This window comes from Amphibalanus amphitrite, unplaced genomic scaffold (assembly GCF_019059575.1).
Source record: "Amphibalanus amphitrite isolate SeventyFive unplaced genomic scaffold, NRLGWU_Aamphi_draft 000834F_arrow, whole genome shotgun sequence".
NCBI lineage: Eukaryota > Metazoa > Arthropoda > Thecostraca > Balanomorpha > Balanidae > Amphibalanus > Amphibalanus amphitrite.
The window spans coordinates 85,352-107,970 of NW_024882328.1; the positions used below are offsets into that span (position 1 = coordinate 85,352).

The 22,619-nt window shown below is 56.1% G+C and overlaps 2 protein-coding genes across 3 annotated transcripts in view; both read right to left on the bottom strand.

Annotated features, from left to right (window-relative positions):
• Positions 1-627: 627 nt before the first annotated feature.
• Positions 628-20,169, bottom strand: LOC122366846 (integrin alpha-PS3-like). The gene is made up of 18 exons (XM_043339475.1): positions 20,045-20,169; positions 17,515-17,805; positions 11,091-11,215; positions 9,824-9,930; positions 7,384-7,510; positions 6,923-7,005; positions 5,722-5,920; positions 5,444-5,532; positions 4,880-5,222; positions 4,480-4,665; positions 4,033-4,206; positions 3,572-3,714; positions 3,084-3,237; positions 2,534-2,805; positions 1,983-2,269; positions 1,459-1,738; positions 876-1,116; positions 628-695 (listed from the first exon to the last, which is right to left on the bottom strand). Exons 2-18 carry the CDS (start codon positions 17,700-17,702, stop codon positions 628-630), a joined length of 3,066 nt encoding a protein of 1,021 aa, XP_043195410.1. The 5' UTR covers positions 17,703-17,805; positions 20,045-20,169.
• A 607-nt stretch (positions 20,170-20,776) lies between these two features.
• Positions 20,777-22,619, bottom strand: part of LOC122366844 (mitochondrial thiamine pyrophosphate carrier-like) — a 35,855-nt gene continuing 34,012 nt past the window's right edge. For both annotated transcript variants that reach the window (XM_043339472.1, XM_043339473.1), the window contains 2 exons: positions 22,430-22,566; positions 20,777-21,329 (listed from right to left, as the gene is read on the bottom strand). In XM_043339472.1, the coding sequence (XP_043195407.1) occupies positions 21,141-21,329; positions 22,430-22,566 (326 nt within the window). In that variant the 3' untranslated portion in view covers positions 20,777-21,140. The remainder of the gene's footprint in view (positions 21,330-22,429; positions 22,567-22,619) is intronic.

Below are 22,619 nucleotides of genomic sequence, written 5' to 3' on the forward strand. Positions count from 1 at the left end.
ATGGCACCACGCATCGAACTTCGGATCGTCTGGGCCTGATACTCGAAGTCGAGGAAAGATTCGTGGCACTGCAGGACGTCGCCGTGGTCTGTGGGTGTCTAGGTTATGACTTCGTATGTATTGAATGAAGCTCATGGCATCTGCTGTGTCAGTGGTTGGTCTTTCCTTGTACTTGTGCCACGGACTTCTCTGCACGACTCCGCCAGCGGTAACTTCCCTCTCATTGATGGTGGCGACGGTGAAGGTAGCGGATGTCAGCAGGGCGGGCAGCTGCAGAGAGTGGTGTGCTACCTCCTGAGCCGTGATGTCCCGACTGCCAACCGAGTTCATCAGCAGACGGTTATATGCTGCGGCGGCAGATGCCGGCTCGACGTCACGTAATAAATATGTAAGCTGAAATTGGGAGATGGAAGATGAGAGTACCATCTCTTGCTAACTTCTTCAACTTCTCATTTTTTGTATGTTTGTTTTGTTGGGTTAGGCCCTTTCGGTCTGATAAGAACATTTCAGAGCCGAGAGGATGATAGGAATTAGGGGGAGACATTAGCCTGGGCAGGCACCCTAGTAAGTCACCGGGGCTGAGCCCGTCCCAAAAGACAGGCCGACCAGCCCTAAAGTATGTACCGGCTACTGGTGTGCTCCTTGGGGAGCAGCAGTGCCGCTCCAAGAGAGCAGCACGCATGGGATAAAGTTGCCTATCCAGCCCGGAGTGGGGGTTGCGGCGTGGAGAAGAGTTTCAGCATCCTGAGGATGGAAACGACGGATGGGTGTGTTCTCAATTTTCATTCTGGTCGGTTAAATACCGATTTCTAAGACTCTGTTTGGTCAGCATCGCTCAGCCTCATTTTGATTCCGTATCGCTATCAACCACTCACCGAGCTCATGTATCTTGGCGCGCATGGAGAGCGTGACCACCACACTGGTGTCGGGCCGCGGGAACGCCACGGTGCCGCACTCGATCCAGGCACACGAGACGAACGGCTGCGTGCAGTTGAGCACGGTGGTGAGGTTGCCCTCGTGGCGGTACTCGGTGGGCGCCAGCAGGCGGCGCTGCTCGTCAGTCAGCTGGTACCGGCGGCGCCAGGTGCGCGCAGACTCCACGTAACTGTTGCCGTCCTGTCCACACAGAGCACGGTAGGTCAGCATAGAGAACACGCTTCGATTAAAGAAACGAAAAACAATTTGTGCGAGCATTGTGTAAGGGTGATATTCTTTCAGCTGATGACACTGCATTAGAAATCCTACCTTTTTTATAAATTTAGCTCGAATGTTTGAGCGGACAAATTGGCAATACCTGTGTACATTTACAACGTTGCAGTATTCCATGTTAGAGGGGCCCTAGCGTCACATCGTACCCATCACACATTCAGCTCTGATGGCCTGATCCTAAGTACCGAGGCATGTAGCATTGTGATGACCAATGACACCGGAGTAGGTAGCTGAGACCCGCCCACTCACCGAGGCCAAGAAGTAGCCCGTCTGACTGGTGCAGGCCAGCGGCCGGCCCTCCACAGACGCCACCGGCCGGTACACGTCCACCACGCGGATCTGCCTCCCCGCCGCGTCCGTCACGTTCACCGGCACCAGGAAGCTGACGTTGACCGCCTGCACGGGGGAGGGCAGGTAGCGCAGCACCTGGTACCGGTGCGAGACGATCACGTAGTTGGGATCGTTGCGCTCCGACTCGTCCCGGTCGGCCTTCTTGTCGTAGTAGAGCGGCGGCTCCTCCAGCGGCTGGCTGCACGGGTGGAGGGTGAACGGAGTCAGGGCCGACTGCAAGAATATGATTCTATGATTCTATGATTCTATGATTCAAGAATATGAAATAATTGAACAATTACACACAAGTTATCAACAGAGACACCAGTTCCAGTGACACAGTTGAAAACAATATCATCCTTTATCTAAAAAAGAAAGACAGGCCAAGTCAAGCGTGAAGAAAAACCGCTCTATTCTGTCCGACGCCAGCCGGTACTACCCACCCAGTCACGGCAATGTCCGCCTCGGTGCGCAGGTTCAGCCGGAAGTTCCGCACGTTATCGACGGCCGCCAGCTCCTCTCCTGCCGACGTGACGTTCAGCTGCACGGTGAGACTCTCGGTGCCCGGCGCCAGCTCCTGGACGTCCAGTGAGAGCCGTATCCGGCCCTCGGCACCGGCCGGGAACGGGTGCGGTCGGATATGACACGTGAGGACTACGTGCTCCGATGTCTCGCGTTCTGAACACAGCTGTGGTACGCGCACGAGGCGGATTGGCGGCGGCAGCTTCACCTGCGGACGGGGACGGAATGGCCGGTCATGCACTGATTCAGGAAGTCACAGCAAGTAGCGGGAGGGCCGGTCCCATACTGAATTACGGAGACACAGCGCGCAAGTCGTCAACAGCCAGGTTACAAATCGTCATACTGGTCTGAGGGCCGAACACAGGCCCATCGGAACACTGGACACAGGTCGGCTCACGTTACACTGGACACTACACTAAATGCCATTTTACCTGTACGCTGGATTCTGTAAGTACAGCAAATGCCGTCTCACCTGTACGCTGGGCAGCGAGGCCGGCTCGCCGGCGTTGGTCACGTTCACGTCCAGCTCGATGGTGGGCGAGGCGCCGATGACGAAGGCAGCTCCCTCGCGCAGCCCGCTGACGGCCGCGCTGACGCTCAGGTCCGACTGACAGACGGCGTCAGCACCGCATCCGATCGAGAACGGCACGCTGAGCCGCACCTGGGTCTGACCAGCGCCCAGACGGTTCACCACCGGGCAGGTGGCGCAAAACTCTGACAGGTCGCCCGTCATCAGAGACGAGGCTGCGCGGGCAGAGGGGTACACAGGGGGTCGGTGTCAATCGGTGGCTCTTACACATATACATAGATAATCGAGAAACAATGGACATGTCATGATTTGATTGCACACGGGTTGTTCCATTGCACCACGAAATCAACATATAAAAGACACATGTTGGGTAGATAAGGCTGAGCTGCGGCCATATGGATTTTTAAAAACTTAGTGAAAAAGGAATTGGCCGGTCAGCGTCATATCGGCTCGGCTCACGGCTGACGGTTTGCTGACAGCACGCCCTACTGACCCTGTCGTTTGCTGCGCTCCGCCCGTTTGGAGAGGTCTGTTCCGATGGTGACTGGTGTCGACGGGCGGGAGTGCTCCTCCACGGTGCCGTCCTCTGACGAGATGTTGTAGCTCATACTCAGCTGGATCGGCTGCGTGTAGTCGTGGATGTCCGACTGTCGGGGAGGCGGCGGCGTCACCACAGCGTCCGTCACTTACTTACCATTCACCAACAATCTCTCACTCTGGTTTCTCTTTCTGACCAGCTGTTCGTTAATTAGTCCCCAACCGAACGGTCTGCATGACATTTTATCTCATGCAGACCGTTCGTCTCTCACACCAAACCATCCTTGACCAACCGTACGTCATCCCGACCCCTCCCTGAGCAACGCAACAGCCGCCTATCACTTTCTTTCATCCATTGTCAACCCCATCGCGCCTCTCGATTTGACCAGCTGTCCCTCTCATCTTAGAATAAAACCTTTTCGGTACCCAGGCCAGCCTCATTACCTTGATCAGCACGGTGAAGTCGTCGCAGCTGTAGCTTTCGTAGGTCAGCATACGCGTGTAGGTAAAGTTGTCGCGTGATCCGCCGGACAGGTCGAACGCACACAACACGTGCCGCGATTCGATCTTCATGAGCACCTCAGTAGCTGTAGAGACACGGACCGGTTAGAGCAGACCGCATGAAGGAATGGGACATCAAGAGACATGAGCTTCTACCTCACACTCAGACCAGCCATTTTAGATCTGGTCAACCCGTCAAACCCTGGCCAGCCCCTCAAACCTGAACCATTCCCCCAGACCCTCCGTCAGACCCGGGCCATCAGTCACAACCAAACCACTACGTCACACATAGGGTGTTCCGTCAGCCATCTTGCAGAACAGAGCTCGTCCTTCTTCACGATGCATCGTCGCTTTCCTACCGCTCACTATAATTACTCTGGGGCCGTTTTTCAGTGCCTACTCACGCAGCTGTTCGGGCAGGTGTTTGCCGAAATACTTGATGCAGGCGGTGATGCGAAACTGCCGGTCGGTCGGCTGCAGCCGGTCGGTGCTCGACGAGAGGTGGGCGTGGAACCGGACCACCGGCTGGGCGCGCAGCAGCACCGCCTCGCCGCTCAGGTACGAGCCCACCGCCACGTCTGTAGGCAGACACCGGACCGGGGGTAAGTTATAGCCACACGTCTCTCATAATTGTAGGTTAACAGTCGATCGTATCAAATAGTCTGTACGTACAAAGAATCACAACCTCTGGGCCTCAGAAAAAGATGGTTGTGCCGCTTCTCCGGCGCTAGAGCTGTTATACATTTTCAGCAATTCAAAACAAAGACATGTAGCTGCTACCTACTGCTACAGCTCTCTTTGTAGAAGGACCCGGCTACCCCCCCCCCCCCCTAAGTGTCTGCGCGACTCACCAGAGTACCGGTTGTTGTCCATGTCCAGCCCGTGCGACAGACTGACGCCGAATCCCCTCAGCTCTCCGCTCAGCTCGGCGGCGCCGATACGCTGACTGTAGGTGGGCGACAGGCCGCCGGCGCCGCCCAGGTAGATGTAGATGGCGCCGCGCTGGTCGTCCTCGTACGGTGCACCGATGGCGATGTCTGAACGGGTAAAACACGAGTGTAAAGTTAAACTAGAAACCAACCGAGACTTAAGTTAAAACTGTGCGAAATGGGGCGTACTTGAGCAGTTAGTTATAGGTCTGTGGCTGGTAGTTTAGAGCGGTAAGCCAAACCCAATAAAACAAAACAAACGTTTCTTAGAGCACATGGGCGAGCTAGGGCGTCGATGAAACCATCTCTGTCGTCCACTGACCGTTGTATCCGTCCTGATCCAGATCTCCGACGCTGGCGACAGCCGATCCGAAGCGGGCGCGCGGCGCGCGGCTGCCGGCCAGCACCAGCGGCTGTTCGCTGAGCTGACCGCGGCCCAGGTTCTGATAGAGGCACACCCTGCCCTCCTCGAGACCGGCCGGCGCCCCGGCGCCGCTGCCCTGCGAGTGCAGGGGAGCGCCGACCAGCAGCTCGGGCCGGCCGTCCCCGGACACGTCCAGACCGAGCACCGCAGCGCCGAAATAGGAGCCCACCTGGGAGCCGACGCGCTCCAGCACCACGCCGATACCCTCCAGCTCGTTCGGAGGGAAGTCAAACACAAATACCTGAGGGCCACAAAGGCAAGAACGTCAGCTAACGATACCGATGATTAGCACTCAAACAATAGCAATAACTCAACAGCACCCGTGTTGCTTGCCAGCTAAACTGTCTGTGTCGATGCTATTGGCTAAATTGTGTCAATTCGCCGCGAGACTGTGCTTCCTAATGACCTTTCGCTACGCTGTTCGCCGAATTTCAACTGTGGCTGCCGGGGGGCGAGCCTCACCTTTCCATTGCCGAGAGCGGCGCGGGGGGCTCCCGCCACGTAGTACGTTTGCCCGTCTCCCAGAAACTCTCCAGAGCTGACCGAATACCCTGCGGCAGGAGCGACAAACACGTCAGACAGGTTTTTACTGTTTACCAGAATATCTTAACTTAAATGTCATCTGTCATGGTCATGGAATATCTCAATGTGCTCAGGAATGCAGAGCTTATGAAGCATGCTGTCCTGTTATGCCACGGGCGATCAATTCTCGGGCTTTCCCGATCCCGCTCGCCTCTTACCGAAGTAGTCGTTCTCGTGCACGGCGGCAGTCAGGTACGGGTTGGGCACGCGGTACACGCTGAGGTCGAGCGGCGGCTCGACGGCGCGCCGGCGGCGCACGTTCGGACTGGGACTGAAACCCTCCGAGTCGGCCAGACGCACCACGGAGCCCTTCCAGTTGTAGATGCCCGGAGCGCCCATCAGCAGCTCGGAGCCGTTCTGCCGGGAGAGAGTTAGATAATAGAGGTCAGAGAATGGCGAGCAGAGAGCAGTGGTCAGAGAACGACAGTTAGAGAACAGAGGTCAAAGAACAGCAGTCAGCGCTCAGAGAACATTGGTCAGAGAACAGCTGTCAGCGGTCAGAGAGCTGCAGTGGTCAGAGATGGCGATAAAATAGTGGTTAGAGTGTGGCATCCAGCGACCAGAGAACAGCGGTCAGAGGACATTGTTCAGCGGAGCAGTCAGCGGTCAGAGAACATTGGTCAGCGGGGCAGTCAGCGGACAGCCGGCGACAATCCTCCGCGCTGGCACCGGTCACCGGAGCGGAACAAAGTGCCAGCTGGCACCACCGACCCGTGCGTTACCGGGACAGAGGGATGTCACCTCGCTGATCGACCACCACTAAAAACGTTCCACCTTCATTACGGGAAAATAAACTGACGTGGAAACTTTACCCGCTGCTTTAGTTTGGAAGTTAGACCACGCAACAACACAATAATTTTATCAGCCACTAGCCAGAAGCCAATGGAACAAAATTATCCAGTTACGCCGCAAAAGTTGGATTGTTTGTACCGCTGGATAAAAATACGATCAACAAAGCAGGAATCAAACGAACTTGTCGATGAAAAAGTCGTTACACAGTGGCGTGGTTCTAAGCTCTTAAATAGCTGTTCGTTATATATAATCCATTCATAGAAGTTGTGCTCATCCTTTCTCGCGCTCCCACGTTCTACATTCCATATCAATCCACTTTCCAATTGGACCACGAACACATCATGCAATATGCGGATGTTTATCAGTAACTAGCCCTGTTTGCTGAAAATTCACTGAAAGCGACACCTTATTTGGCTATCCATGCATACTTGTGGCTTAACGTAAGTGGCTTTACAGTGGTGGGTGACCGCAAAATCGTCCGTGCGGTGTGAACGCATGGGCAGGAGCGCCAGGCTTTGAACTGTCCGCGAGCGTTACTTTCCTGCGATATGTTCTGGGTTCACTAACCTTGGCGAAGTGGACGGAGATGCCGGCCTGTCCATAGGCGTAGAGGAAGCTCTCCTTGTCCCGCTCCTTCAGAGTCTGCATCCCTGGGGTAGAAAAATAATCGGCAGTCAGCGGCCAGTAACCATAAACCGATCGGCAAACCTCCATTGAGATATAAATGAACTACCTCGTCTTAGGGACAATGCCCAGCGGATATACACAAAATCAAGCGTTTAAGCACACTCACAAGTGACAGCAGTACCTATGACAAAGGCCAGCACCATTCTACCAATCCGAGAGCAGTGTGCAGCATATACGGCTCCAATAAGTCAGAATGACAAGGAACTAAAAAAGCATAAGGATGTGGCAGATACAGGACATATCAAGCCCCGGAACTGGCTGCTACCAGCGCGGAGGGTCGCCCTAGTCTCGCCCGTCTCACTAGATGTCTCACTAGATTATGTTTTAGGGCCTTGTCTCACCGTTCGAAATCAGCGGCAGGACTTTGTGCGACAGATAGTCGGGAACGTCACTCTCCATCCAGTAGCAGACTCCGTTACCGAAATGGTTCTTGGTTCGGTATTGGTTAATCCAGCGATGGCCACATACCTGAAACGCACACAGAGAGAGACAAGTGACAGCTGACGGCAGATTTGTCACCGCTTAACCAAGCTGTTGTTACAGAACAGGAGTGTCGCGAGGTCGGTAATAAAGGTTTCACAATGACGAGTGACGACTCTCTCCCTCTCTCTCTCTCTCTCTCTCTCTCTCTCTCTCTCTCTCTCTCTCTCTCTCTCTCTCTCTCTCTCTTCCTCCCTCCCTCTCTCTCTCTCTCTATCTCTCTCTCTCTCTCTCTCTCTCTCTCTCTCTCTCTCTCTCTCTCTCTCTCTCTCTCTCTCTCTCTCTCTCTCTCTCTCTCTCTCTCTCTCTCTCTCTCTCCCGCCCTCTCTGCTATCTCTCATTACATCTCCATATCTCCCCTCTCTCACCCCTCTTTCTCTCTTCACCATCAGAGACACTCCCACAGCCGAACACGAGTCGTGAGACCGAAGACACGAATCGCCGGGCCAGAGAGGAGAAAACACAAAAACGACATCGGCGGCCTTTCCGTCGGGGCACTTCGTAAACACAATACGACCATTCGATAAGCGGTCGGCCACGAGTCAGATCAGGCCATCGGAGGTCATCAGGTCACGCTGGGTCGTGGTCAATTATCGACCGGCGCATAGCGACGCCCGATAGTCACGGGGCCGACCGTACTGATCGGGCACGTAAAATGCCGACCAGACTGCCGTCTGGAGCCAGCCGGACGGGTAATGAGTTCAACAGATGCTAATAATGGCCTTCAAACTTCCAAGCACATGCAGGCTGAACTTATGGAGTGCCTTCATATTGCTAGAATATAGCCAGCTATAAATTCAATATTGATCCCTATTATTTCATGCTGAAGTTTCCCGAGACCAGCGATTAGCTCGAAATAAAAAATAGTTGTATTTTATTCACGTCATCTCCCGACGAAAAATATGCATGTTTTTCACCTCCTAAATTGCCGAGAAAAAGTTCTGGCTGCCTTCCTAACGTTGATAAGATTTGATATCACTCACAGAACCCTCGCCACCTGCCCGACCTGTGACACCACCAATCATCACCAGACCCTGGTGAATTGTGTCTGTGATGACAGCCACACCAGCGATACACCACCGGCGGGCGTCACCACACCCCAGTGCGTTCCGATACGGCAGCGATACGCGGGGCGGCTCCATCAGCGCCCATTGAGCTGCTCCGCCACCGGCCGGGATATGACAGGCGCCGTTCGAAGCGTTCCGCGGGCCGGGCGGTGACCCGACAGACCCGGCCATTGGAGGGCTGATGGATGAACCGACCGGCCCGGTCGACGCTGAATGAGACGCGATTGCCGGTGGCGCGTGGCGCCGTTACTGGCCATCAGCCACCGCCCACCGCCGGAGAGAGAGCGGAGAGACGGCAGAGGTAGGGAGGAGAGCGGCGGGAAGCCGTCAGCACGGGATTAGATCAAAACAAGGCGGCGGGAGTGGCGGAGTAGCCCAATCAGTGATCGGAACTCATCAGCGATTACCGGCTCCAGTGTGGTAGTCACGCATGGGCGAGGATCGATAACAAGGAGTCTTAGGTAGCACCCCGGGACAAAGAGACCCGGTGATAGATAGATCAACAGGCAGGTCTGGTCCACGCGCGGATTGTCAGGAGAGACTCGTCTGTGCCTTAGCTTAGCCACGTACGTACGAGTTTCCAAGCACCGAATCTGTGGGAAAATCTGTCGCCATTGCCTTACTCATGTCCGTATCACTTTATTTCCTTTCATTCTAGGTAATGCGTGGTATATAAGACGGAAAAAGCGCACTCGGCGATGCGTCTTTGAGTGCCTGAGGGCCCCGACAAACGTACGTAATCGACCAGGCAAACCAACAGGTGTTCTGTAACAACGACAATATTCTTCCACCAGAACGTTTCCACGCCGAGGCAATAGCCAATTTTCCACCAAACTTTGTCACCCTTGTGTAACGTCAAAACAGTGCGGAGGGTTACTCGAATTTCCCCTCTGTTGCCATGACAACCATCCCACACCACCGAACACCCCTCTGAAGGTCACTCACAGCCCGGCCGTCCACTGAGTCAACAATACCGGACGTTCAGACGGCCACAGGGCACAGGCAGGCGCTCCGCCCCGGCGTGCTTCGTAACATGTAATCATTGAAAACTTCCCCTCAGAACTTCGCGAGCCATCGAGCTGAACAAGTGGGGGACGCTGACACATCATCCGCCCGCTCCCCTGCCCTGACGGGTTCGATGGGGCCGGTGGGACGTCTAGTGGGAGAGGCAGCTGGACGCGCAGCCTCCCTCCCTCCCTCTCTCCCTCCCGCTCTCTATCCGCCCAGTACTCACCGCCACTTTGTCACCAGCAGATGGGTTGGCGTCCATGGCGCCGCCGATCCATGCGCCCTGCTTGTAGTCTCGGTAGCTGTTCGGAGGCTGACGGGTCACCTCGTCACCTGGGAGAGGGGACAGACGATGAGGGGAGAGCGAGATACAGGCAGCAGTGAAGGATGGAGTGATGACTGAAAGTTTATGAGAGCTGATATAGTGAGCTCTATCACAAGCATTTTCATCTCTTTCCAGGTCAGCAACATTCCCACGGAAGCAGACGCTGCTGAAAGGTAGACGTTGGTCTAGCCGCGTCGACCGTCAGCCCTCAGCCATCAGATGGAAGCCAGGCCCGCAAGGGATGTCCGACCGACGTCATACTTTCACAGAGAACACAGCTAATTACCGTGCCTTACAGGGACAGGGAATTTAGAGACTCGTACAGCGGCAGGGCCCAGAAAGCGCAGAACGTGGTGTAGGATTTTCTCCCGTGCTTCTCCTTGACATGACGGTGATAAACGTTGTTGTGAATCTGATTCTCCAGTGGCGATGGCATAAAAAACAACAATATCACAGAAGCGTCTTACTTAGACGTTAGGGCCTTTAAACCTTAACCGAGAGGCTAAGTGACTATGTCAAGGTTCACAATGCACAAACCCACGCCGAGTCAGCTTATCTAGGACAGGTCACTGGCGCCGGCTTTGTACCCCGGCCGCCTTGTCGTGCAGAGAACACGGCAAGAAGCGGGACAAAAACCGACCGTGAGCGACCAGGCCCGGCGCAGCGCGGCGGCGGCCGGGGGCGGCGGGGGCTGAAGGGCGCACTGATGTGCCGTCCCTAATCACAGGATTTCAGTGGCAATGAACCGACCGACCTTCAGCAGAAGAGCAGGCTCCGGCCAGCGATCGGCCGGGCACCAGACGCACAGCGCGGCAGCGCACTGGTCCTTCTCAATGTAATTGTGTATTGGCACATAGTTTCCATTTTTATTATCTTGTTTCAATCCTAGCATAAACTAAAAGGCTTTGTGAAGGCGTAGGAGGTAAATGCCCTCATTATGGACGAGAAGAGTGTTTTCGGTGCGCGTTTATAGTTATGCGAGAGCGTTGTCGCCCGCGTGCACTTTGGAGCGAAGTGCCCATTGGCCTCGGTACGGCCGCGGGAGGCGTTATCTCGTCCATCGAGACGGGTGCGCGGCCGACGCGGCGGCCAGTCCAACCGGCAGGGTCGGCCGCTTACCGCCCAAACAACCTGCAGAGCCTGCTGGCTGGAACCCACCGGAACCCACCTGTGGTGTCTGTGATGACTTCCTCACACTTGCCCTCGACCAGGCTGCATTTGTACATGGCGCCCGTACTGGGGATGTCGTGCAGACCCAGAGTCGAGTTCGCCCGCGGCGCCCCGACCAGCACCCTGCCGGAGAGGAAACATTACGGAGTCAGCAGTCAGCCCGAGGCAGGAGCACACGTCAGCATATCAGTCCGAGGTAGCAGCTCACTGCCCAGGTCAGCTTATCAGCAGAGCCTTCAGCAAAGGTCAGTACATTACCATACACCAGAAATCAGCGCCATAGTTCAGTATACAGCAAAAGAGCTCATCACGCAATCGCTACAGGATGTCCGGGGTTACTATCAAAATATATTCCACCGATTTTCTTGACGTTTGTTTAACGTTTTAAACGCTTTCCAGCGAATTACTGAAAGGAGCTAGCCCCATGGCTTCCTTGGCAATTGGCAAATATCCTAAAGCAATAAGTGTATCATCAGTCATCGTGAATCTTGCGGTGCTCTCCGTGACATGACATACGCTGACAAAAGAACTTCCAATCAAATGATAAGTCGGCCGGAAATGACGTAGGTAAGTATGAAGTCATGCTCTGACGTTTCAGGACAAAAACAGTTTGCGAGATGAACTGCCACTGAGTCACTTCGCGGTCAGAGAAACGTCCTACATTCATGGAACTCAAGGGAATGCCCTCGTCTCGCCATGGAGGCCACAAGTACAGACATACATACACTGCACTGCTGGCACTCTATTGCAGCGCAAGTCGGCTTCTCTCCCCCAGCGGGGAGCGGAACTAACAGTTGCACTGAAGGGAGAGTGAGCGCAAAAACCATGTTCTGTCGGTCGGACTAACGAGACACTGCGTCACGCAGCAGGTCGGTTCGGGGCGGTCAGGTCAGGGCGGGAGAGGCAGGTGCGGGATAGCTACAGGGCAGGTAGGTTCGGGGCGGTCAGGTCAGGACGGCAGAGGCAGGATCGGGACAGGTCAGGACGAAAGAGGCAGGTACGGTATGGGACAGCTACAGGTCAGGTCGGTTCGAGACGGTCAGGTCAGGACGGGAGAGGCAGGTATGGATCAGGTACGGGTAAGGACGGTAAAGCAGAGAAGTACGGGTTGGGATGACACAGACACGACATGGCTGGCACTCGTGACGGGAAAGGAACAGACTGGACGTGATTGGTACTGGTCGAGGTGTGACAAGCCAGCGCGGGACGAGACAGTCGGCTTGGTACAAACCTAAGAGAACTAGGTACAAATGAAGCACGAAAGGTCCAATTTAGCAATATCCAAATAAGGGTTGCCCGTTGCGGATCTCCGAGCCCACACTCTACAAGTCCACAAATGACTAAATTCGGTAAGCCTTGTCCGACAAAAACGGGCCGATGAGCTTAATGGAGTCCCGAGGTTCTTATCTGGTTTAATCGAACCCTGAGAAGAGCTTAGCCTGGAGACACGGACCATTGCCTGGCGTCTCTGATGAGACACGGTCCCGGGCTGTCGCGGCTCGCGAGACAGTCTCAGGAGATACGGGCGCTGGCGCCGACGCGGCCGCTGCTGCTGAAAAGGCTGCCGTTTTTGTCTCAGGTCTGCTGCGAGGGCGAGCAACCCACTCGTCCCGAGAAGCCATCGGCCCGACACCCAGGTTGCACGGCGTTATAAATACTCGGGAGTCGCAGGCGTAGAAATTGAGGGCAATCAAAAAGTGAAAATTTGATTGATGAGCTAAAAAATGAGCACCTACGCTGGTCTAAACCACACGGGAATCAGCCATATGCTGATGAAATAGGCATTTGGAAGCCATGAAGGACATACTAAAACCTACAACGGCGGAGAATCCACAGTGCCGTATCGGTCGAAATAATTTTAGTTAATTGGGTGCTATCAATGAATTATTATATTAAATAGGAATAATACAGAAAGTCGCATATGATCCACGACCGTTACGACCAAGGTTACTTTGGTTACGACTGCAGTCCACACCATATAAAAATATCGTAACCTCAGCTACTGAGTGCGACGAAGGCCCCACCGAGATCCCACGAAAAGAGGATGAGCTATAGGCGCATCAGGAAGTTGGCGAGCCTCATGGTTCCTGCCGAGAAGAAAAGACGGATTCGCCGAGATGTCAGACGGCGACAAATCTCCGAGTGGCGGCGTGTGCCACTTGGAGTGCGGCCCGGAGCCCACCGACCCACGCAGGACCGCCCTGCCGCGACAGGACCGCCCGCGACACTGGCGACCTCCACGGACAATGGGCATGGGCGGCAGCCGAGGACACTGGCGGTCGTCCACGGACAATGGGCATGAGCGGCAGCGGACGGCACTGGCGACCGTCCACGGATAATGGTCGGTAGCTAGCGGTACGGCTGCCTCGAATTCAAGACTCCGAAACAGTGGATTCGCCAGGCCACCTAACCACCTCAGACGCCAGACCATCGAGCAATTCCACGGCGCGGAGTCAGACCACCTCATCGACTCTAATGGCCGAGTCTGACCACCTCACAACCTCAAACGCCATACCACCTCAGAAGGCGGCACCAGACCACCTCAGACGGACGAGTCAGACAACCTCAATACCCCACCCAGACGCCAGACCACCGAGCGACTCCACGGCTAAAACAGACCACCTCGGCGGCGCCGGGCCACCACAGAGGCTCAGGCTCAGCTGCCACTCAGCACCGGGCTTATTCTAAGCAGTGACGGCATCTGACTCAGCTCAGCACCCAGCTGATCGACTGGAGTCGAACAAAGGGCGGCGCTCTGCCTCACCGAGCTCCCGGCGATACGGCCGTCTGCAGAGGAAATTAGCGCATCGGGATAAAACAGAGCGCCGACTGTTCAAAAGATTAGCCGACAGACTCTGCAGGCACTTCAAAGCGCGTGACATTCGTTAAAACGAAAACAAGAACCTGTCCCGCCGTCATCTAAGCAGCATTTAGGAGGTAGAATCATTAATCAGACAAGATAACAGTTCAGACATCAGATGGGTATTGAGTTACCATTACTAACAACGGTTGCTAACAGTCAGCCGATCCGGTATATTGGCCGTCTTTCAGTGGGGTGCCGTTAATTGATGTGGGCGGGCGGTCCCCCGAGCCGCTCCGTTTGTATACTACCGGGCGCCTGTATATATTACCAGCGCCGTGGCGCAATATTTATCCAGTCGACATAACACGGCCGGGACCGTCTCGTTGGTTGTATGTTTGTTCTGGTTACAAAGGCGATGAGTGGCCTGCCGCCCGATGGGAGCCGTTACCACCGCCCTCGGCAGTCGGGACACAGGTTAGCCTGGGGAGGCTGCAGCCAGCCGCCCTCCCCTCCCAACAACTGGGAGAGCGGGATAGGCCTCCAACAACCGGGGGAGAGGACAGCAACTCGAGCAACCAGAGCGGCCTTTCCCTCCAACAGTCTGCATGGCCAGCGGCACATTCCTCCAATAGACAGGAGAATTGACACCAGACCGGACCTCAAACGGATCTTCAGTGGCTCTTCTCTAGGCCTCCGACAGACTGTAAGAGATAGGTGTGACTCAAAAATGATGACTCGCTTGTCTATTCTGCTAGTTCGACAGTGAACCCCTCAGCTCTTGTCTCGGCGGCTAGGGTCAGCTACACAAATGTTTACGTCTGCCTCTCTATCCAGCATTCCCGACCGCTGTGACCATAGGCTGACTCTCAGTGGCAACACCAGTGCCGGCTAGTGCCCTCAGAGAATGCAGACAGAAGCCTCGGCAGAGGTCCGTGGGCCGGTCCAACGCCTGTTGACTGAGTCACTCAGCACGTGTCTCCCAGCTCTGCCACGCGCTCTCGGCGCTGCAACTCGCTGAGCCCGGCGCGTCACAGTGTACGTAACTTTGACAGACGGCGGCGGCCGTGGCACAGACCGACAAAAACAGCCCCCCTCCAGTTGGCCACGTGCGTCAGAGCCGTCGGCGCCGGCGCCGCTGTCAGGCGGAGAGCGCTCGGCTGCAGAGGAGTGCCGCCGTCTCCGTCACTGGTGCTGAGCGGCCGGTCGGGCCCGCAGCCACGCCCCAGGGCAGATGTGGGGTGATAACGGATGAAACGGCATACAGGGCCTTGGAAATGGCATCCTCACACGGCTATACACCAGCTCTCCTCGCGCTGATGAATGTCGGACGCAGACCGATTCCAGCGCCCGTTCAAGCGTCACCGTTTGAACGGGAACGGCGCAATGGCGACTGCAAGGGTCGACTGGGTATACACTTCACGCATGATTTGGAGTCTGCAAGATCGTTCGACGGCCGGGGTGGCAGAGAGGTGATAGGCGTCGTCTTCTTTATCCCCACTGCTACGTGCGATCATAGGCGAAGGCACGTCACATTCCATTGCGTCATTCTACAAAGGTGACACCGTTCCGTTCAGCCATCTCACAAACAGAATGTCACAGTGCTCGAAGGGTGCAAATTCAGTGTGCATGCCTAGTTGATGGCCGAGAGGAGTTAGCCGGTCCCTTGGGAGCTCACACCGTTGGTTGAAGGACATGGACTGGACGTAAATTGCACCAGATAGCACGCTGCTACTGACAGTAAAGCCGCCCCTCACCGATCCTGCAGGCCGCAGGTCCATCGCTCCACTCCCGGCCCTATTACAAACGACAGCCGAGTGGGCAACATCTGGTCTTTATGTCGCACATTATTTATAATGTGCACCTCAGGCACGGGGCCTCCAGTTGCCCTCCAGTCGTCTCAGTGATCTCAATTCGTCCCAGTAGATACCCATCCTCCACTCCCCAGCGTTGCCCTCAGCAGTTTCTTGTTGCCAAAGCATTGTCAGAAAACTAAAATATGTCACTCGTTAATGAGCCAGTTACAGTATAAATGTCGCTTTATATAAACGTGACGTAATTCCTCAAAGGAGAGTACCCAATTCTATTCTAAGCACTACACATAAATCTTCTTGGTTAATTGCGACAGCTTAACAGTAATTGCTGCCTTGCGAATCAGCCTTATTTCTAATTAGCATGTTCTGATTTCCGACCGGTATAAAGACCGGGTGCCACGGCAGAGGACGAGCAAAAGAGGGACGACAGTATCACGAGCGACACGAGCCACCTGACCCGGCCTGACCCGTCCGAGCGACCTGGCGACCCGGGCCGGCCGAGTCCGCCCCTGCTCGGCCCGTCGTGCTGCGGGCTCTGATTAGCCATTACCGGGAACGGCGCCGGCGGGCGTCGGTCAGTCACGGCCCGGCGCCAATGGTGCAGAGCGCCGTGCAGCGAGCGGCGGCCGCGTCTGCACGGCGGCGAGGGTCGGCGGCCGGGTCCGAGTGCCGACCGCGAGCTCAGGGCGCCGCGGCGCCGCGGTTCGCCGGCTACTGACCGCTACACGGGCCGGGCGGTCAGAGGGCGGCTCCGAGCGGCGGGGTGTTATAAAATACATCACCTCAAATAGAGTGAGAACCATTGACGCATATATGGCCACCATAACCTCAGGCACACCAATGACTGAGGAAGTTATGAGACTGCATGAAATGACGGGCTGTATTTTTACGCGGGTTTTCCGTCTGCATACGGACGTTCAAACCACAGCGCGGCGCCGATTGCCTAACAGAACGTTCAGCCGCGGACGTGCCTGAAGTCATCGCCGCCTCCTGCCAATTAAACGAACAGAGAGAGGCAGGAAACGACAGAACAACGGCCACCTCTCCATCTGCTGCGGTGAGCCCTGTGGCCGGTCGGACAGCGTCGACTGACCGTCAGGGTCGTGCAGTTCCATTCGTCAGCACTCAGCAATCAGCAGTCAGAGGTCGGTCCCGTGCGGTCAGCAAACAGCCGTAAGTCAGTCCGTGCTGTCAGTCAATCAGCAGTAGGTGTCCGTGTAGCCGTAACGTCAGCAGTCAAGGATGCTAGCATGGCGGTGCACCGTTAGCGAGGCTAGTCCAGCGCCTGCTACGCCAGAAGTCAGCTTTGCCCGTGCTTCAGTGCCGTAATACTGCCGCATACTGAAGCATGCGGCCTGTGCTTCGCCCCGAACCACGCCGTACCATAGTGATGACATTCAGCGCTTGAATGAAGCATTGAGCCATGCTCTTTGTATTAGAGATCGGACCTCATGAAATAATAAAGCTATAGTCATAATGAGTCATACGCGGGTCAGTCCTAAATGACAAGTCATGCAGGGAGTAGTGATGTATGTATTGCTGTATCGTTATCACTACGGCGGTCGCTGCTCCCCGGTGCAGAGCGGAATACGAAGATAAATAAATACATATATCACCTTTGTGACATGCAGTGATAATATAGACGTGCGTGCAACATGTCAAGCATGAGTTATCGCGACGGGTGTTGCCCCTCCCCTCCCTGTCTCCCTCCTCTCTCTCTCTCTCTCTCTCTCTCTCTCTCTCTCTCTCTCTCTCTCTCTCTCTCTCTCTCTCTCTACCCTTCCCCTCCCTCTCCCCGCTCTACCTACCATGAGCCCGCGTTGGGGGCGGTGGTGAGGCCGACCGAGTAGCCAAAGTACGACTGGCCCCTGTCCACTCCGCCGCCGGCGATCGGTCCCAGTAGGATCACCGGGTGTTTCGTATCCAGGTTGAACCCCCCACAGCCGACAGCAGCGGCCAGCAGGGCAATCAGAGTGGCTCTGTGTCGCGTCTTCATGTCACTTAGAGGGCGCCGCGCTGGTGGCAGCCCGTCAGATTGGGTCGCCGGCCGACCGCAGGCCACTCGTCGGCGGGGGGTGACTCACTGGCGGCTCCGGTCCCTGGAACGGCGGCGACGGAGAGTCAGCGGGCAGCCCGGTGACACGGGCGGGACCTCGCGGTGACACAGGGGCGGGAACTCTTGGTGTCAGGGGCGAGGCAGTTCTGTGGCACGGGGCGGGACAGTTCTGAGTTCTGACATACTCGTATAGCGGGACCACACGGTGTCAGAAGCGGGATCTCTCGGTGTCAGGGGCGGGGCCACACGTGTCAGGGGCGGTCAGTTCTGTGACATATAGTGAGACCACACGGTCTCATGGGGGGGGGGGGGGTGGACAGTTCTGTGACATGAGGACTACGTGGTGTCAGGAGCGGGACCACACGGTGCTGGGGGCGGGACAGTTCTGTAATATGGAACGGGACCACACAATGACACAAGGCACCGGGCTGGTGACATGGGGCGGCACCGCCCAACATGACACCGACTGTAACCCTGGAAGCTCGGTGACACGGGGGAGCTCACCGCCCACAGACATTCCCCGCGCCAACTGCTGACCCCAGTGATATCTTCTAGTGGCACAAACAGCCGGACTGTACCCACGGAGTCAGAACTTTTCGGCGACACGGGTCAGGACCGCCCAGTGTCGCAGCCCACAGGACACCCACGTACTCCCCCATCCCCCGAGCCCTCCAACGTCATAGGTCACCCCCGCCCGTACCCCGGATCGCCCGGTGACACAAGGCGCCAACGCGCGCTGCTGGGCGTCGCCACTCGCCAGCGAGGCGTCACGGCACTGCCAGACAGAGGACAGATGACTCATCGGTGACCGACCGGAGCGACGTACCGGCCGGCCCCTGCCCCGGCCCGGGCGACCGCGGACCGGCCCCGCCCCGGGCGGTCGACGCTTGCCCCTCCCTAGGCGCAACAGCGGCGATACGGTCGAATCGACCACGATAAACTGAAACGGCTACGTTTTCATATGTTCTGTTTTTCGGTAAGACGAAAACACACTTCGTCCTCCATGACAACCATGCAATAACAACCAAAAACCTACGGGTAATGGTCAATGAACATTCAACATGCTTTTGTCTTGTTTCGCTAGCGTTAACACCTGCCCATAGTTATTGATTCACACATCTCAATGATGTTGACTTAGTACGCGCAATGTACGATTTTGATTTACGGATGCACTCGCAGGCGGAAGCTGAAAAGTGTTGAAATTTGCGAAGCATTGCGTACGCAGATACATTAGCGGATGAGTAAACCACGATCAGTACTCAGTAGATCTCGACACGCGCTCTGAAGCGGCGAATCGAATCGGCCGGCCGACCGGCGGCCGTCCCCCACCGCGCACGCAATCGCTCGTCGTTGGCCAACCAGTAATCCCGAGTGGCTCTCTGCCGGCGCCACGCCGCCACTGATCCGGTCTAATTGTGGTCCAGCGCTCGGGGGAGAGCGGCCGCCTCCCGCGGCGGCGGCAGCCCGGTACCGCTGTACGCGCCGGGGGTCCGCGCTGCCCCTCCCTCCGCGGCGACCACACCCGCTCGGGGTCGGTTGTTTGGACCGCGGTCACGGCGCGGCGGCAGCCGGCTGTGGCAGCAGGGAGCCCGGGGCCGGCCGGTCGGCCGGACCGAGCGCCGCCCGGGGCCGCTGACGTCACCCGGCGCCGAACCGGTCCGCGGGATGGCCGCTTCCGTCCGCAGCGAGCTGCACCGACCCCGGTATCTTCCCGTGGCACTGCGTCTTCCTGCCGGCTCACCTCCGCGGTGACTAACAGCGAGAGCCGTCAGCGAGGCCGGACGTTACACCACCACCCAGCTCCCAACCTATTTACTACGGGCGCCGGCCCCTTCCAGACCGGAGTTTTCTCGGAGGGAGACAGCCGTCAGATTGATTCATATCTTGTCATGCACTGTCTACTGGAGGGTAGCGGACGGCACGTTGGGGACCCATTCATACTACTCCAGTGACACTGATGCTCGGATCAGATCGTATCTGAGCACGATCGAGCCTGGTCGAGGAGACGGGCTGAGGGACCACGGGGCGATCACTACTGTCGGAGCCGTCACCGGCAGACTGACCCATCCCCACCGCACCGCTGCGCCGGGAGGCCTCAGTAGCCCGCAGTAACGGCTGACCTGTGCCGCTACTCGAGCGGATCAGCGGAGACACCACGCGCCGGCCGTGTCCGTCTTTGTCCGCACGGCTCCGCCACCAGCCAGCGGCAGGGATGGCGCTACACCCGGCTGCCGGGGCGCGAGGGCAGGGTTACACATCAGGTCCGTCCCGGGCCAACTCACCGTTCACTGTCGCTCGATCCGTGTCGTCTGGATGAATCGCTCACTAACGCCCCACCGTCCACACGGGCTTCACACGACGACTGGCGCGGGCCGCGGCCGGACCCGAGCGGCGACTGGCCGTCAGCCGTCAGCTGTCCTCTGACGTCACAGGGCGGCCGAGCGCTGCCGCCGCGGCCGACGGCCGGCCGCCGTCGGCGCGCTGCTATTTCCCGAGAGAAATCACAAACAAACTTCAGCTGGAAAAGGAAACACTCATAGATTACTAGCAAAACTAACACGGAAGTTGAGATTAATATATATGTAATAGTGCAGATGTGATAATTCATCGCTGAAGAGTGATCCAGATCGGATCCCCCCAACCGCAGCAGGTCGAGCGGTAGAGCCCGAAAAGGACAGCCCACAACAAATTGTGTAATTTTCTTCCGATCACCACCGTTAGTCCAACATTCGCTAAATTTAAATTTATTGAAGCAGCCGCTTCAATATGCAGAAATGATACCCACGACGAGGACGGAAATTTCTTTGCCCACTTCTCCCTTACATTCGTGCGGCAGCCGGCATGTAACCGAGCTACAATGCTATCGCACTTTATCGCGGTAAAAAGGAACGTTCTGATTGAACATTTGACAACCAAGTTATACATAGGTAACAGCTATGAGCGATTCACATATAAAGCCATCGAGTGCGTTTGACAAATCGCACACAAATGGCACTGTATGTACACATCATAAGTCAACGGACCGCATATTTTATTCACGAACACAAGCTAGACCACGGCACGAAACAAAAACAGCAACAGCGTCTTCATTGTCTTATGCCTTTGAGCAGGATCAGATCCTTCGTTGAAAATTGCAGTTGGTGACCCGTATTCAGAATACCAATGTCCACCGTTTCACTAATCCAACATTCGCACCATCCATATCAGTCACAGACAAACGTAAACCATCCACATTTCACGTATACAGTCACCGCGGCCGGCCCGTCGGCCGCTGTCGGGCTAGTTACTGAGCAGGTAATTCAGATCACAAGGGTACGCGGCGCGGCACGCCAACCAGCGCGCCCGCGCCAGCCTATCACAAATGCAGGACGGCACTAACTAACCATCGTACGCCCCGGCCGCCATGCTACGCATCAGTCGTATCGCCAACTCGTAGAAGGTAAAGTGGAGTCCGGTGGTGGCCATTGCCTTGACCGAGGAGGGCAGCAGGCCCTTGTAGATGCCGCGCACGCCCTCTCGCCGCGCCGTGCTCCACAGGCAGTCCAAGAGGCCGCTGTACACCCGGCTCTGGCGCAGTGAACAACGGGCCGCGTCAGACAACAGGACAGGAACGCTGGACGAACAAACCAACGCATAGGCCGGGGCTTACAGTGGCTGGTAAGGTGTGCCAAACCACACGATAAGAGTGCATCAAAATTCATTATAAAAGTGCTTAAAACTTAAACACGTTTTAATCCACAGACAAATGGACTGCCAAAAAACCTGTCACGTCAGCTGTCACCCCATACTCCTTTGACATTACGGCGCCACGTTAGGGAATGCTGTGACCTATTCATGACGTTCACCGGCATTTCGCGTGTGCGTTTCGGACGAAGATATTATTGAGGCGGTAAGGCGTGGCAGTCTGACAGATATATCGAGGAGACTGGAAGCTTGGCTGGAAGGAGGGTAGAAGCAGAGCATACTGCATTGCCTGACCGCTGATCGCCAAAGAACGGGGCAGCACCAACATTAAAATGTGTACGCAACTCTTCTCGTATCTGTCCAGTGGCCTCCACCGGTTGTCTGGTGGAGTAAGCGTCAGTCCGAACAAGGAAATGGGTTGGTTCAGAGGTAGATAGGACGGAAGTTTGTGCTGTCGCTGCGGTTGCACAAGTCAACCGCAGCCATCCGGTATGGAGGAAGCGACACTAGCGACACCATACGGTCCTGGTTAAAACCATATATAGATAGATCTCCCGAAGCTCGTCACAAAGTCCATGGTACGACTAAAACAAAAAAAAAAAAAAAATCAAAAAGACATAGTACGACTAAAACCAAACGCCATATCTATAATGTCACAGCTGACAGCGCTGCACAACAAACAAACGCAACCTGCATTGCAAGATACAATCTCACTGCTCATAACTAAGCAACGGAAATAAGTTGAAAACAATTTAAATCGTCGTTTCAGTGTCGCCTGAGTTTTTAATGAATGCTAAAAACCGACGCATTTTTTAATCAGACAACACGTTGTTAGTTTCACCCAGAGCCAGTCTGACAGCACTACTGTCGGTGACTGGCGGCTGGATGGCCGCGAATACGAGTACATGGCGTTTGACGCGTAGCACGTTTCCTCGACAATCTGCAATGGCCCCTCCCGTCGCCCCGCCGGCCAGTGGACCCACCTCGCCAAAGCCAGAGCGCTGGAAGCCCTGGATCTGTAGTCGCTTTTTCACCACGTCCAGAGGGTAGACGGCCGTCTTGGCGACCAGGCCGGCCGCCACGCCGGACAGCATGGCGCGGGTGGAGGGGCGGTCTTCCACTGCCGGGGATAAGGGTTAGGTCAGGTCAGCCGCCACGGGACAGGGTGGCTTG